This window comes from Stegodyphus dumicola, chromosome X2 (genome assembly GCF_044657685.1).
Source record: "Stegodyphus dumicola isolate Sdum_Otavi_A_Nest chromosome X2, ASM4465768v1".
Taxonomy (NCBI): Eukaryota; Metazoa; Arthropoda; class Arachnida; order Araneae; family Eresidae; genus Stegodyphus; species Stegodyphus dumicola.
This window is the reverse complement of record NC_140781.1, coordinates 128,354,823-128,373,094: the sequence shown is the minus strand read 5'-3', so window position 1 is coordinate 128,373,094 and position 18,272 is coordinate 128,354,823. Positions and strand designations below refer to the sequence as shown.

General features: G+C 33.6%; 1 protein-coding gene across 2 annotated transcripts in view; it reads right to left on the bottom strand.

Moving 5' to 3' along the window:
- Tmem63 (transmembrane protein 63) overlaps nucleotides 1-18,272 on the bottom strand; it is a 170,835-nt gene that overhangs the window by 27,413 nt on the left and 125,150 nt on the right. For both annotated transcript variants that reach the window (XM_085809371.1, XM_085809370.1), the window contains exons 17-18: nucleotides 8,974-9,027; nucleotides 8,727-8,889 (exon numbers count right to left, since the gene is read on the bottom strand). In XM_085809371.1, coding sequence (XP_085665497.1) covers nucleotides 8,727-8,889; nucleotides 8,974-9,027 — 217 coding nt within the window. The remainder of the gene's footprint in view (nucleotides 1-8,726; nucleotides 8,890-8,973; nucleotides 9,028-18,272) is intronic.

Below are 18,272 nucleotides of genomic sequence, written 5' to 3'. Positions count from 1 at the left end.
ATCATGGAATAATGTGTCTCCAGATATGTTAAAAATGCTTGGCATAATTTATGGCCAGCTACCACATTTTATGGTGAGGACGATGAAGATGATGGCGCCGAATCTGAAGGTTTTTGGATATTGCAAACTAAAGGTGAAATTTTTCAGTTAATGGATTTTGTAAAGAAATGTGGAGAAGCAGTAATAAATGAAGATGGCATAACAGAAGTTTTTCATTGCCATGAAAATGCCCCAATCATCAATCAATAAACGGACGGCGAAATCTGAAGTATGGTTCTAAATCCAGAAAATACTGCTACCGATAGTGAAGGACGTGACAGAGAGGTTACTGAAAACGAAAAAATTTTGATTGACAAGTTAGTCGGTATTCTCAACACAGCAATTACAGGACTTGAACAGTGGAACTTTGTAACTGAACAAGAAATTATGTCTGTTTATAGAATTAAAGAGAAAGTATTAGCACCAAAAACGAAGCAACTTAAAAACTTACATTAAAAGAAATGTTTAATAAAGTAAACAAATAAATATTAAACTTTTTTTTTTGTAAATTTTGATATGCTTTAGATCATAATTGCTCTTTATTTCATAAATTACGATTTCATATTTTCAGTTGTATAATTTCTGCATGGCATCTTACCAGATTTAAATTGATGATCTAATATCCGGAAAAATTCCAAATCCGGAATCACCGAAGTCCCGACGAGTCCAGATTTCGGACTTTGTACTGTATAGCTACATGAAGCAACATGTGGGAATATGTCTCAGAATTCTGATTTTCATGAAATCCATGCAGCCTGGTTACCATCTTCACTTGCTCTTAACAGACTTGAATGCCAAATATAAATCTTTTATCATTTGGATTTTCAAAACAAATGTTTGCTTTCAAATTCCGTGCTGTACGGCTTACTTACAGAAGCAGCATTTCAGTATTTTCATTTAATCATTTTAAAATGTTTGTTCTTATGAAATAGAATAGGTAGTAGTCATTAATTATGTTTACACATTTTTATTATTAATTATGTTTATTTATTATGTTTATTATTATTATTAATTATGACCCAGATCTGGGGAAAGGCAAGACGAGGTCTGTGCCCCGGGCGCATATTTCACATGTGCACATCTGTCTAGCCACCGAGGGAGTGGCTTCTAGGATGGTCCAATGGGAATCCAGTAATATTTCTGTCATGTCACATGACCTTTCGCATGCTTTAAGATTCAAGCAAGATGTTTGAAAATATTTTGTCACACAATTTTCTGTACAAAAGCATCGTCGATTTCGTCTGAAAATTTTCATTGCAAAGTTAGATCAAATATAAGCAGTGAAGATTTCACTACCTGGTTGAAAGAATTTGAAATAAATATGAGGGTTGGGGCAAAAGTCATAGCAACTATTTTTTTCTTGTAGATATGTGAATGGATCACAAAACGTTATATGTTTCGTGTGGAAGTTCTGCAGGCATAGGGTGTATGCAGAACAACAGATGGCTCTGTGGTAGCGAGGGCTCTGAAATCAGTCAGTTGGTGAGAGCCGTGCGAATGGAAGTAACCCATGTTGAGCAGCGTGCTTACATCAAAATAGCCGTTCTTCGAGTGAGAAATACAATGGAATGTCACAGTGAATTAGTAGTAGCCCTTGGGAATAATGCCCTACCATACTGTACAGTAGCACGATGGGTAGGAAAGTTTCAGCAAGGATGTGTGTCAACCAGTGATGAGCAACGTTCGGGATGACCGGTAAGTGTGCGGATCGACTTGGCACGTGCGTCATCGAGCACCTTATGGATGAAGACAGAAAATGGACATTACTGGAGTTAGAGAGGGCAAGTGACATCGAGAAATGCACGATCCACAGCTTGCGTCAGAATCCTTTCCCAGTCAAATTGATGGTGATCGTTGCGTATGACATCAGGGGTGTCATTGTTTGCCACTTTGTTCCTAATGGCAGAACAATGAACAATGAAACAGTACTACAGGTGCGACAGATACGATGTGGCGTTCGGGATAAACGTCCATATCTTGTGGACAGTGCAATAATTCTGCATGACAATGCAAAACCACATAAAGCAGAGAGTTGCAGCTAATCCGACGTTGGGGATGAGAAGAATTGGAGCACGCACCGTACTCCCCTGACCTTTCGATCTCATTCCTGCGACTTTGATCTCATTCCCAAGATTAAGGAGGCAATACATGGTAGGCGGTTTGCAATATGAGAGAACATTGCTAATGCTGTGCGCCAACAGATTACCCAATTCACACATGGTGTGGCAAATGCTCAGGCTGATGGTATTCAGCACCTCCCACATCGTTGGCAGCGTGTGGTGATAGTAGCAGGGGACTACAGTGAAGGTCTTTAGGCTCAAGTTTGCCATGTGAACTTTATGTGTATTGTGTTATCATTTTAGATAACATTTTTTCAGAATTTTATTCAAAGTAAACTTTACTAATTTGCATTTGTATTCATTTAGTGTGTTAAATTTCACATTTAATAACTGCTCACTCTTAAATGTAAAATGTACTGTTTACACAAGAAATACTCATCAAACAGAATGAATTTATCTTATTCACAAAGAATATATTCAATTTATTCACATATAACTTTTAATGTTAACAATGGATATAATCAGATCAAACACAATATGTATTCTGATACACTTTAAAAACCAAAAGAATGCAAGCACTGAAATTTAAAAAAAAAAAAAAAAAAAAAAAAAAAAAAAAAAAAAAACTACATTCATTGTAAAACTTCCAGTCCTTCTCAGCTCAATTAAATATATATATATATATTAATTAGCAGCCCAAGAGAACAATTTAATAATTCAATCTTAAAATTCTTTAGTATCCATACTTTATTTCTGAAGTTTCAATAGAATATGAATTTTAAGACAGAATCGTTTACAATATTTCATTCTTTATAATTTTCATCCTACATAAATAATAAAATAGACACATTTCATCTATGATTTGCAATGCAAAATTTCGCAAGGCAGATATATTCTTGCAATGAAATGTAGTAGTAAGTCCAAAATTCAGACATCCAATATCTGGAATGATCTAATTTCTGGACCTCCTGACAATCAGCATTTTTTTTAGAGATTTCCTATAAAATCTAAAAATGACGAATCCTAAAAAAGGTAAAATCTGAAATGACTCAGCTTTTAGTATCATACCAGAGAGTTTGTTGAGGGTTTTTTGTGCTCTAGCTTAAGCCCACATTTACCAAATTGCTACAGTACTCACTCTTTCTAACACAATGTTTATCACTTTCTTTACAATTACCATATAAATAAAATTTTACCAAATAAAACTCAACAGGAAAATAAGATTTCACAAAAGCAGCAAATTTTCAGAATTCCAGACAGTGCATTTCAGATACAGTTGTCATTAAATTTGTCTTTTCTAAGGTCATCATATCAATGTTCAGTTTTCTTATGAATATGACTTACAAAATTTTTCGTCTTTTTATTATTAACTCTGTTGTCTTTTTAACTTCAGTTATTAAGCATAACTTTCTTCACACTTATGCCACATAAAGTTCAGCAGCAATATCACAAAATATTTAAAAACAGCCTATCATTAGATTCACTTGTAGAGTGTTAAGTACTGCCATACACATTTTTATATTCACTATACTATTTCTTTAATAATAATACATGGCAATAATATGGAGGCATGGCAACATCCTTTTATTTATGTTGCCATACATTTTTTTTTTTTTTTACATTCGCTTTCTTATTTCTTCAAAAAATACATGACTCTAACTTTTAGTGGCAACATCCCTTTATTTGGAAAAGGATACAAACAAAGAGTGAGAACTAATTGCAACACTTAGTGCTAAAAAGCAAATGTGCTGCAAAAGCGATTTTTCTCTCCACTAACTGAGACCCACCTGTGGCTGAACAGTAGATAGTTCTGACCTGGGTTCGAATGCTGGTGAATAGGGTAGCTCTATGGGTATCTTCCCGGTTTTTCCACATGTGTAACATGTATATGAACCAGTTTCCCTTAAAAAATCCTCCACAAAGTCATGCATTTCCTTAGGTAGTTAGTTAATCCTTGCATGTTTTGCCATAATTAAATAATCCAACCAAACAAACCCCACTAACTGAGAATCCTGCATGTTGCTTTCAAAGCCTGCAGGCTAGGGAATCACACCATGGTCAAAGAAAAACATTGATTGAAATTATTGATGTTAGCTATGACCACACTTTCAGCCCTTCAGTTGTGAGAGAAGTTTACAACTGTCTATCTGACTTAAACAATACATGAAGCCCCATGACATAGCATGGGATGTTGCCTACACTAGTTTTCTTTTTTTATTTGGGGGGGGGGGGGCATAACAGTGGGAAAGAGAGGAAGAATTAGATTCTCAAGACCTTAAGTTTAAATAGCATAGTAATATCTCATACTGATTTTCTTTTGTTAGCAAAGCAGTGGGGAAGACAAAGTTTCAACTTTCGATTATGTCAAAAAAGTTTCTAATTCTGGACCTGTGGCAACATCCAAAAAATGAAAACATACTTGTCTTCTATAGCGGTTTTGTTGAGAAAAAACAGCATTGGTGTAAATCAGGCTTCAGAGAATGAAATTTAAAAACTAGACAAACCAGCAACCTTATTTTGGGGTAGATTTAGAATCTTACAGGAATGCAAAATTTTCCAATTAATGGAATTTATGAAGAAACGATAATAAATGAATAACTTGTAACAGAAGTTTCCCATTGTGATAACAGTGCCCAATCAGCAATCAACTAATGGATGGTAAAATCTGAAGCATTACTTTAAACCAGAATATATCACTGCTGATAGTGAAGAAACTGACAAACAGGTGTTTGCAAATGAAAAGATTAGATTGCCAGTTTAGTGGGAATTCTTCACACAGGGCTTTGTAACTGAACAAGACATTACGTTTATCTATAATAATAAAATAAAAGCACTAGCAGACACACACGCACATAAAAAAGAAGAAAAAAAGAAAGAAACAGCTTAAGCAATTTGCATAGAAAGAAATGTTTACTAAAGCGAACAAATAAATATTCAGTTTTTTTTTCGGGGGGGGGGTAAATTTTGATTCCCTTTAGATTATAAATGCTTCACTGTTTCATAAATAACTGTTTCTTATTTCGTCATCTTACTAGATTTACAATGAAGATCTAAAACCCAGAAATTTGAAATAGTTCCAACAATTATGCATCTTGGAACTTTTACTGTATTGTTAGAATTATAAAATTAAATAGTGTTTTACCCTGATGAATAATTATCCAATGATTACAATCACCTACTAAGTTAACTCACGGCACACTTATAGTTGTACAAAAACATTTACGATTAAATTAACCCATAAAAATCATTTTCCTAGCTTCAATGAATACTTTCTCAAGATAGAAATGAAAATAAATATATTTTATTAGCATTTGAACACATAATGTAAGGGCAAATGCAAACAAAATAACAATACCACTACAGAAATTTTCCTTCATTACTTTAACTTCCAGGATAAAGCAAAATTTTAAGAATACTTCACGTAATCTTTGGCCTATGATCTGCTGGCAAGTTTTCCCAAAATACTTTACTAACTAAACTTAACTAAAATGTTACCTAAGGAGAGTGAAATTATCTTAACATATTGTTACATTCTATGGGTTTGTGGATTTGGAGTAATTGATGATAACACTCGATAAAAAATCAAAACTCAGTTTATTCGTCAGTAGTACACAGGACAGTTCCAAAGACAGATTTACAGTAATCGAAAAACTATGATTAAACATGCTGAAACAATCAGCAACACACCCTTCAAGCTATAATAGTGAAGACAGCTTCATGACAAAGCACTAAAGTACAGCTCCCGACTTGGTCGATCGCTTTTAAGATAATCTCTGAATTTTAGATACTAGTTTCTCCCCCTACATGCAGAGTATATATATAGCTTTAACCCACCTTCGAGAATATTCCTGAGAAAACAGCTAAGAATGCATTCTAGAATGTTCTTGCTCCGTCTATGGCATATCATCAGCTTTGATGCCAAATATCACCAAATGGGCGATTTCATGCCAAAATTGGCAACCCTATCTTTCTCTGCCACTTTCTGGCAATCCTAACACCGCTTTGTGTGGAAGTTATCTCACTGCAGCTGGGCATTTTGAAACACTGCCCCCTCCCAAGGACTGCACTCCCAGGCAGAAGAATCCTTTATCAGAAGCCAAATTCAGTACAGACAAACAAATAAATGTAATACTAAAACAATAATTTCAGTAAATAACAAATCATATACTAAATCAATAACTAAGTGCATAAACTTACAAATTTAAAAACAAATAGAGCCATGGTCTTATACTATTTACATTATATACACAAATTAACCACATAACAATTTTAAATTATAAATTAAAGTTCATAATAAATTTCAATTTCAGGCTTTTCAAGTTATATCCTGATTAATTACTTTTCCACTGCAATTCTCAGATGTATTTCTGTTTTGCATATTTTTGCAGATTTTTCATCCACAGGATGATCTGAAACAGTTTGCTCACCACACTGTCACGGCAACACTCTGCTTAAGCTGCACAGCAGCTTCTCCCATCTCTGCATCACATGAATTTTCAGATGATTCAATACTTTCTAACTGCGACCTCATAACTTCACTGATATGATACCAACTTAATGGTCACATTTTCACTTTCTTCCATCTCTACTTAAGGTACTTGAGAACCAAGAACTTTCCGTGAATTATTTCTTCACCTTTTTCAGATGCTTTACTAACCACTTCTTTTTTTTCTTCATTTTTACAAACAGTATTATCACCTTCTTCCTTTTCCACTTCAGACACTTGAGAATGAAGAGCTTCTTTCCTGTTTTTAATTTCTTCATCTTTTCGATCTTTTCCTTTAATCTCGTTAGATGTTTTATCTTTCATTTCTTGATCTTTCTCAGACACTTCACCAGCTTCTTCTTCATGTCTTCATCCTTTGATTCTTCAGATGTCACTTATGTCATTTCCACATCTTCTACTCTGGCTCCAATTTTCTCTAACTTTTCATTCACTTCCTTTTCTATGTCTTCTAATTTAGCTTCACGATGTTGCTTCTAATCTTGTTTTGCTCCACTTCCATCCATTGGAGTTGCTCTTGCAGTTTTTCTTGTCCAGCTTTTATTTTTTTTCTTGACCAGATTTTATTTCGCTCTCTAACTTTTCTTGTCCCACCTTGATCTCAGCCTTCATTTCTTCTTGTCCAAGCTTTTACAGATGCTAACAATACCATCAAAGTCTTTATTTCCTTCGCCATGGTTTTCTCTTGTAAGGGGGTCACTGGCATTCACTCACAAATCCCACTTCTGACACCAGCTGTTATGTTCTAGGGGTTCATGGATATGGAGTACCTGATGGTAAAACTTACAGAGGAATCAAAACACAGTTTTTCCCCAGTATTACAGAGGACAGTTCCAAAGACACATTTAGAGTCATAAAAAAAACAATGACAAGCATGCTGAAACAATTAGCAACATAGCTTTCAGACTATAATGGTGAAAACAGTTTCACAGCAAAGCACTAAAGTACAGCTCCCGACTGAGCCGATCCGATCGCTCTCAAGCTAATCTCTGAACTCAAGACACTACTTACTCTCTGTACAGGCAGATTACATATAGCTTTAACCTACCTTCGAGAATATTCCTTAGAAACTGCTAAGAATGCATTCTAGAATGTTCTCGCTCTGCCCACGGCATATAGGCAATTTTGTAACCAAATATTGCCAAAAGGGCAATTTCGTGTCGTAATTGGCAATCCTTCATTTCCCTACCACTTCCTGGCAACCCTAACACCAATTTGCAGGGAAGCTATCTCACAGCTGTTGGGCATTTCGCAAAAATATTATAAATACTGAGAGTAAATCATCATAAAAAAGCATACATCTCTTCTAAAAAGAAACAGCAATAATTCATTTTCTGTATGTATGTCATGTTGAATATTACTGTAGTTTGATTCAATCAAATCATCATTTCAAAATAAAAATTCCCACATACAAAGCATTATAATAATAACTTTCAAATTTCTAACAAATCAGATTAGTAAAACTAGTGAGATCATTCACCAGGGACAAAATCCACTTTTATTGTTCACCCATGCAGAAACACCTTTAATGCTACTGACATACACTAAGACATTAAAATAAAACATTTGCTCTTTCCTGCTGCTTGATTTTACATTTAAACTCGTAAATATTACACAGCAATTGAATCACAAAAAGAGTTAGGCATGTCAGTTCACAGACAATACTACTACCTAGCACTGTGATACAACAGTTTTGATTGTCTCCAAAACAATTCCAATGCAAGTTAGAATTCACCAATGTGGAAGAAACATTATTCAGATGAAATTTACCTATCTTTAGAGACTATTCTGAATTTCAATTAAAACACAAGAAAATTATTTTTTAAGTACAGTTGTACATCTCAGAGTTTAAGAGTAAAATTTGAAACTTGATAAATTTAAAAACACAAATTTAACTTTAAAAAAAGTTTGTGCCAAAACCTTTGCAAACTAGCACTTGTGAAGATAACTGTTTAGTACAGAATGTGTCTCATTGTTTTTCAAATGCTGCCACTCTTTTTCCCCCACACAGTTTTACAGAATTAAAAATTATCATGGCAATATTTCAGTAAATACTAGAAAACAATTTAAAAATATTCCTAATTCGAAACCACATTAATAAATATCTCAGGAAATATACTTACTTTGCGTAAACCAGCTTGCTCAGCACGTGACCGGGAGAAACATATATAGAAAACATACATAAACAACTCGGGAAAACGAATGAGATCCAGTGCAGTACCAATGAAACTAGCTGTAATTACATAATTTACAAAAAAAGCACCATTCCCTGATAAAAACACACATCTGAAATAGAAATGAATTCTGTTACAGAAATATTTTTTTCCTAACTAAAATATAAAATAATGAAAATATTACAAGCACACATACTTCCATCGATACGTTTCACCTCTCCTAATACTCCATTCTAACAAGGCCTTCACACTACGAAGATAAAACTTACAATAAGTATCAAAATATACTTTCAAAATATACTTCAAAAATACTTCAATATCAGAAAATGTTATCAAAATAAAAGATTGTAGCTACTGCAGCTTAAATTATGATAACATACACAGCTGTTACCATAATTTGAGCTAAACAATTTATAAAAACCTCTGACATTACAATGTATACAAAATCAAGTACAATGTCAATTTTTTTTTAAGTGAAAAGTAATACATTCATAGCTCAATTTTTTTTGTTTAGTGTTCTGGAAACCCTATAAAACCATTAAAAAGTAATAATTTTGATATCCAAATAAATGAATACAAAACATTGCATTGCGTGCAAATTAAAGAAAACCAAAAACTTAACATGGGGAAACAATCCTGGTTAGCAAGAGTGTATAGGTTGCTGAAAACAAAAACAACTCATTTCAATTAATCAAACTATTTATTTTTCCAGTTGCATAATTTTAACAAAGAAAAAAAAATCTCCCGGGAAATATATTTAAAAAACATTGCATTAAAAAACATTAGATAGCATAAAAGCTATTATTTGACACAAGTTATTTGCATGAAAACTATCACTAACACATGAAAAACTATTATTGACAATTACATATTTTAACCTTCCAAAGCTCAGACAACTTACTGCTAGTTGTTATATTGTGATGAGAAAGTTATAGTTTTTAAATAATTGATAGGATTAACATTTTAAATAAAGGGAATACATGAAAAATTTTCTAAACAACTCATCTGCTGACAATGTTTATTGGAAGTGGTTTTCCTCGGTAAAGCTGCTAGTCTCAGCAATCTGGTCCTCGGATGGGAATGTATCCAGCGGATTCGAAATTCTCCCACGCAAGAGGGCCTCCACTCATCTAGTGCTTTTTTAGGACGTGGTTTCAATGGGCCTGCATATAATGGGACGAAAGCTATAACTAGACAGGCCATCACTACACAGGATGGGAATACCTGCCAGAATGGTGTATGTGAAAGAGTTTTATTGTTTCTATATCTTTAAAACTTCTAGTTTATAGTGCAAGTTAAGCACCAGTGAAACAGTTAATATAGAATATGCCGTGACATTTTAACTTAATATGAACGCTCAACTTGTGCTAAGGCAGCGCAGCAAATTCGAATTCATGGGAAACTAACCTAACTACAGTAAGTGGCACTTGGTGTAAGACACATAATGCATGAACTTTCTGCTGAACTCCATGGTTTTGTCTGCATTTTCCAACAACAAAATTTTTTTAACAGACACCAGGAACTTTTCAAAGTTCTTAATGTGTCCCACTGCTTTGTTGCTTGCACATTGCTTACTTGTGCAGTGCTTAACATTTGTGCTTGTTGAATTTTTAAAATTATTACTGTTTTAAAAATTATTATTGTTATGACTCCCGCCCAGAGAATGCAGTGGTTAGGGGAGCCGACTGCAGTACCTAAGGACCTGGGTTCGAGTCCCTGAGAAGGTATGGCCATAATGGTTTGTCCCTTCATAGGAAGCAATGGTGGTCACTGTTAGCTGCCTCCATAATAAAATGGCCACCATTTCTGGTCTTATGAGTGGCCAATGCTGAAATGAGGCAAGTGCCTGCCATTGGGGATAAAGTTATGGTTCAAAAGAAAGCTATACAACTGCTTTTAAGCTTAATGGCAGTGAAGAAAGCGGAAATTGCATTGCAGTTAGATAATTTCAAGTTAGCAAGAAACGCATTTGGCAGTGGAAATCCGAACAAGAATTAGAGAAAATGCTTAAGAATAAAAGATCTTGTTGGACTTGCATCATCGCCTGGCCTGTTTTGGAAGAAAATTTAAAGAAATGGACAACAGAGCAGAGAAAAAGGATTATCAGTATCAAGAGTTAGAATCTGCCTTCAAACAAAAATAATGGCTTGACAAATGAGCATTAAAAATTTTGTTGGTGACCCTAATAGGTGTTTCAGATTTACGAAACGAAAGAAATTATCCATCAGGACTAAAACAACAGTTAGAAGCTTCCCATGGACTGACTGAAAAAAAGACATCTTTTTTGGAATATATATCTAAGAAAATTAAAGAACAAAATTTGAATAGAGGAAAGGTAGTTAATACGGATGAAGTTCCTGATATTTTTTTATTTTACTCTAAGAAGAACTTTTCATTCAGCAAGTCAAAAACTATTTCTGTGTTAGCAACCCTGAATAGGAAGACTTCTTTTACTTATGTTTTAGGTTGTGTTGCCAATGGAGAGAAGTTAAACACTGATAATTTTCAAAAGAAAAACAGTTACAAAAGGAAACTTCTCGAAAGGGGTTATTATTTGCACCAACGAAAAAGGATGGATGTGTGAAGAAGTGACTGAGAGGAAGTTATCAAAAAAGGTGCTTTCCTCCAACCTCAGTGACTCAGCACTCTGGATTCAATGAGATCCCATTTAGTGAATATTGTAAAATCCAAAGTGAAAAAAAAACTGATGTTCAGTGATACCAGATGGGCTTACAAAAATTTTATAGCCATTGGATCTCATCATCAACAGAATTTTCAAGCATGAACTATGAAAGCAGTGGACAGAATGTATGCGAAGTTCACATTTCTCAAATTCCAAAAGGATGAGAAAAGCTTTGTGTGAGAATGTGGCTTGTGAGTCCATATCCCCACTCAGGTAAGCACAGTTTCTTCACCTGTATCAGTCAATGTGTCTAACAATTCTAAATAGGATTCCCTGTTGGATGAAGTTTGCAAATCGTGTGGTTAAGGTATTGTCTCTATGATGATCACACAGTGTTTCCAAAAACTGCTTTAACAGAAATCGAAGCCTAAAAAAACGTTCTAAAAACTTTAACGTTTAGCCAATGTTCTAAAATTCATAGACAATCAAAACCACCTTTGGGTACATTTTCCTTGCCTGATGCAAGATTTGCACATACCCATATTGATTTCATAGGTCCTCTTCCACTGTCTGAAGGTAACAGTTATTGCATGACAATTATTGATCGTTTTATCAGATGGCCAGAAGTTATAACTACTGCTGACATGTCAGCTCAGACGACTTGTTAAGGGTTAGTGCTTAACTGGATAGCTATATTTGGCTGCCCTGTATCAATAACAACTGATCAAGGCCAAAATTTTGAATCTCACTTGTTTAAAGATTTAATGAAAGTTTCGGATACACACCACATTCGAATAGCTGCTTATCATCCTCGGTCCAATGCACTGATTGAGAAATTTTATAGATAGCTTAAAAGTGCAATAATGGCTCATAACAATCCAAAATGGACTGAAATTCTGCCCATTGTTCTGCTGGGTATCAGATCTGCCATTAAGAAAGATATAAACGCTACTTGTACTGAACTTGTTTACAGTACCACATTTAGATTACCCTCAGATATTCTGAATGATATCGATTCCGAACCTCTTCCTGAATCTTATATTTCACAGATTCGATCAGTCATGCATTCAGTTAGACTGATTCCAATCTCTAAGCATGTTCAACCATCAAATTATGCACACCCAGCACTTCAAATCTGTTCTCACGTAGTTCTACATACTGATTCTGGGTAAAAGTATATTTTAGGGTACCCCTTGGCGAAATTTGGCGGTACATGGATATCAAGTTTGTGCAATTCTTTGACTAGTTTGGCTTGCATAGCGATTTTTTTTGCCAAAAATCACCACTACACAAAGCCAAAATAACAAAACAAAGAATTGCACAAACTCGATATCCATGTACACATCGACTTTAAAAAAAAAATCCCAAAATTGTACAAAAATGGCATTGCGCACTCCCTTTGTCCATGTAAGCATCAAACTATATTCACTTAAAAAATCAAAGAAGCAGCCAACAAAAATATATAATCCGAATAAACTACATTTTAAATCAAACAATGAAATAACATAAAAAAGGAAATTCATCTTAACACTACATGAAGGAAATATCCACTTACCTTATTTACGAATTTACATGTCTTCAGTCAAACAAAATTCCTTAACAGCATCCAAATACTTCCTAAAATTATCTGAAGTAGAATCTGTATACTCGTTTCACCACATAAATTCACAAAAGTAAGAGTAAAAAATATCCTCTGTTTGAAAATATCCGATGTTCATCCATACGCATTTCCTTCCTCCAAACAGGACACTTAATAATGGCTACTAAGTAAACCTTGATTTACACACCAGTAAATTAATGCTTTTTTTTTTCTTTCATTCCAGATCCTACAGAAACTTCAAATTAATCTTACCACATTCAGCAAATTTACCATGTGAACCACAAAATAACAATGTACTTATCCAACACACACAAGTCCTTACCCAAAATCCGACACACACTTTACAAATTTTTTCCCATGATTCAAATTCACCGCAACCAATTACGTCATTATAGGGTTTCCATAGTATTCAACTACTCAGGTTGTCATAAATGAGACAACAACTTGGTAATAAATGAAACAACTTGGAGATAAATGAAACAATTTCATGATAATACAAGGGGTACCCTAAAGTCAACGCAATTCTGTTAAACCTCCTCTAACTCCACCTTACACTGCACCTCATGCAGTTATTAAATGAATGGACAAAAATTTTATTATTGAGGTAAATAACAAAAACATTACAGTTTCAATTAATTGCTTAAAAACAGCATATATGTTGTTGGAACGTATAGATACACCTTAATTTCTTGAATTTCACACAAAAAAGGTCTGTGAAGATCCTCAAACATTGCTATAAAACAAGTAATTACTTGCAGTGGACGTTGTTTTCATTTTCCCAAAAAACTTATCGCTGTAATGTAATTGAATGCTTTTTCTCTTGTTGGTCTGCTGCAAAAGTGAATGTATATGAATACTTAGATTAATTTCTTTTGCATACGTTTAGGAGTTGCTTAAAATTCTTATTTTATTAACTTTTCATTATTTTTATTTAATTATGATATGCATTGTATTGATATATATTTCAATTAAAATTCAAGTATATTATTACTCATATATCACTATCCATATACAGTACAAAGTCTGTAATCTGGATGTTCATTATCCGGAACAATCTATAATCCGGACCTCAAAGCCACAAACTTTCTTTTGTATGCTTTACGCATGTGTGTAATGCATTTATGCATGCACGTTTAGCAAAAAAACGAAGCAACTTATAACTTACATTGAAAGAAATGTATAATAAAGTAAACAAATAAATATTAAGCTTTTTTTTTTTTTTTTTGTAAATTTTGATACCCTTTAGATCATAATTGCTCTTTATTTCATAAATTATGGTTTCATATTTTTAATTGTATAATTTCTGCATGCCATCTTACCAGATTTAAATTGATGATCTATAATCCGGAAAAACCCTTAATCTGGAATCGCCGAAGTCCCGACGAGTTCGGATTATGGACTTTGTACTGTATTTTGTATTTTTTGTTTTTTATATGCATGTTTTAAAATATGACTTTTATTCAAATGTGTAAATCTTAAACTGGGATTTTGCAATCAACCCCTTTTGTGTCGTTTGTCACTGGGTTTTGTTCAGCTGCAATCACCACCAGATAACATCATGTTGATTTTTTACTAACTTCAGGCATGACCAGCAAACTCACTCACACTGAACTTATCTAGAGTGCAAGGAATGTTTGAGTATTTGTGTAAAAGTTTACTGTTTTAATAAATACTTCTGTTAATAAAGTTGTGTTTTACAGAAGTGAATCATGTCTTCTAAGAATATTCACCGAACTATATCCTTCACATCTATAAGCAATTTAGCGATGTGCAAATAATTTTTATCATTATCTTCTTCAATACCCTTTCACAGACTAACATATCAAAAAATTTCAGATGCCTAATTTTGGAACACGTCTCTATTTCTTTTCTAAAGCTAGCATTGCAGAAGTGAAACTTATGATCTATTTGAATGACATAGTTCTCCAAAATGCTTGGAATGAGTTGCTTGCGGTAATGATATTCAAGCTTCTGATCATTCCTTGGTCTATAGGTTGCATTACCAAAGTTGTATTTGGGGACAAGAAAAATATTTTTCATATATATTCTATTCTTTTCAACAACTCTCTGTGTACTAATGTTACCAATCAAGAGCTCGACTTGCAAAAAATTTTTATGTCACTTAACTCTTTCAAAACTAAAAATGAAATCTGCTTTGGGACGTATAGTCCTGTTAGTCTCGAAAGGATTAAACGTACTTTCTTCAGTTTTGATGTCATCCAGCTTGCAACTAGCTTTTTAGTACACAGGAAAAATTTTGACATTTTTTATGCATTTTGGTTTTGAGATTTTACAGTCACCAGAAGCCTAGGATACTTGCTGCCAGTCTAACTGACACACCTATGACACAGTGCAGACAACAGAAGTCTGCACTTTCAACAATTTTCTGCCAGTGCATCTTCGGCGGTCAGATTTTTAGTTTGTAACTCTCTTGCAGAACGGCTTAATGCTTTGGCAGTTGCAAGATTAAACAATTCTTTCTCCTCAAGTACACGCCATATCTGTCAGTCATGAACCTGTAATGCAAGCTCTGTTTGTTGCGCCCACTGTGGTACAAGAGTGAGCACAAGATGACAAGGAGTACAAGGTGAGCTCACTGATGACTATTAAAAGGTTAATTTCCAGTATTTCTCTTTTTCTAAGTCTTTTCTATGAGCAGAAATAATTAAGTCTCAATTTCTCCACACAGTACCAACTGTATTCCCAGTAGTTATTGATTTGGTTATATTCATTCCATATTTTTTCAAAAAAATTCTCATTTTATATTCAACATAGAACTTTTTATATTTACAGTTATTTTTATATTTTATATGCATGAACTTTTGATATGTAAAGTGAATATGACAAAGAATCCATGAAGTTTTTTCCCTTCAAGGAGAGGTGGTAAAGAAGAATTTCACCACTAATCAAACCTATCTAATCAGGAGACACTCATTTTCTTCAAGATATGAATTGGCTGATAAGTAAAAGTGCAACATCTTTTACGAAGACTCTCTTAAATCCTCCAAAAATGCACCCCCCCAATTCAGAAGCTAAAACTTGGACAGTTTTTCAAATGCTGCAGCTAAATACACCGATAAAGCTATAAAATTACACAACCTTAAACAATGAACCATATGTACAGCCCCAAGGTGGTAAGAATCTATACACTACTTTGGCTGAAATTTCAACACTTCAACTATAAACAGAACTCCTTCTGGTAACTTATTTAAAGAACTTTAATAGAATCAAAGAACCTATTCAAATTTTTTGACTCCATGGTCAGGGACAGCATTTTGGTGTCTTAAAGTACACTTATGTGCTCTGTTCTTCAAGAACTAGGCGACACACTTATCTTAGCCTTTGTTTAGAACACATAGAAAGGTAAGGGTGAAGATAAAAAGAGCAGTAATGTTAAAGGTGCTTTTCACTATCCTTAAATGATAGAATATGGATCCTAACATCCTACATATGGATCATTTTAAGGATTAGTAATTTTTCTTGAATTCTGCAAAAATTCTGGAAAATATTTTCAAAAACATGAACCAATTTCAGTCAAACATATCAATAAAGTTTGTTATATACAATTTTCATACCTTTGCAGGTTTATTACAGTCATATAAAATAACACAAAGAACACAAGAAATCCGATGAGACCAAAACACTTTTTTCATTATACCCTGGGTTTGATATAAATTAGATTTGCTTTAGCAGAGTTTGGTTGCATATTTTTAAATAAATGTGTGTAATAATAGAACTCTCTCTAAAAAAAATTAATAAATTTAGAACACACACAGAATTCCTAATATTTTCCTGAATAATGGCTTTCACAATAAAAGACCACATAAACGTAGAGAGTGTCTGGGAAAGAAATGAAAAACAGTGGCTCATATATCCAAAATTAATGTGTTTATTGCATTGTGGCTTACACAGTTGAAAAGAGCTGCAAATATACAAGCTTATTAAAAAGTTGCATCAGACAGTTTCCTGAAACACTGCAACAAGTTAGTATGCAAAGCATGTTCATATTATAGAAAACATTGATGACATTTATAATTGCATGCTGCAGTCTCCTCAGAAAGCAGCATGTGTCAATTATTATGAGATTATATAAATTTCAAATTCATCACCCCACAGAATTTTTTTTTTTTCAGAATTTTTCCCTAAAAAGACAGAAGGAATTAGATTCCAAGAATAGCATTTTGCTTTAGCATATAGTTCATGTTTCAGGCATGTGTGGTAGACGTTGTTTCATTGTAAAGCATGTGAACAGTCCTGATTCTTATCTTCACTTCAGCACTAATAAAAATATTCTACATTGAAGAAACACAATCATTTACTAGCATAAATTTGTATGAACAATAATTTGGTTTCACAGCTGCTTTTCTGTTTAGCATACAGCTTGAACCAAAAATATTCTACTTAAGTTCATCCCCGATTCTATACCTACTGAATAACATAAACACGATGGCAACTTGGCAAATCATTTATTGCTTTCATCAACATATGACTATAAACTCACAGCAGCTTGAGAAATGACTCATTCATTGTCTAAAAGATTTTTTAAACATTATTAACAATATTAAACAGCACAGTAACCTTTCACATTGACATTATACTTGGCAGCAATAACAGACTTCAGCAATTGCACTACAGAGTGCTGAGTGTACTGGTGATTAGAAATTTAAAAGAAATTTCTTTCCATATGTACAAAATATACAAAATATAGATTTTGTAAATGATATTCATAGGCCAAAAGATTACATTTATTGCTGTTTAGATTATGAAAAGTTACTTGTTGTTCTGATAAGCTTAAAGTGTATATGGGAATTTATTTATTTGAGACCCATATAAGGCTTAAGTATACGCAGGAAACATATATAAGTATAATATGCTACTAAATTAATATAATTCAGGCTTAACTTTCTCAGTGCATGATAGAAATAAGACAAGATTTAGCTGAGCAACATGTCTTTAGTCATCAGTCGCATGAAGCATCGCCAACAATGCATATAAATTTCTTATAAATCATGAAGCTCACAATGCTTAACTAGCAGATATAAACTAAGGTTTTCGACAATGCCTGCAAATTTGAAGGTTTTCAAATATTGGGCAAAAAAGAAAAGAGTGAAATATACAAGTAAATGGAACTTTTAAAGAAATGCTAATAAATGAAGATGATATAATAGAACTATTCCACAGCAATGCCAATGCCTCAATAATCAATCAACTAATGGGTGGTGAAATCTGCAGTATGATACTAAATTCAGGAAATATCACTATCAATAGCAAA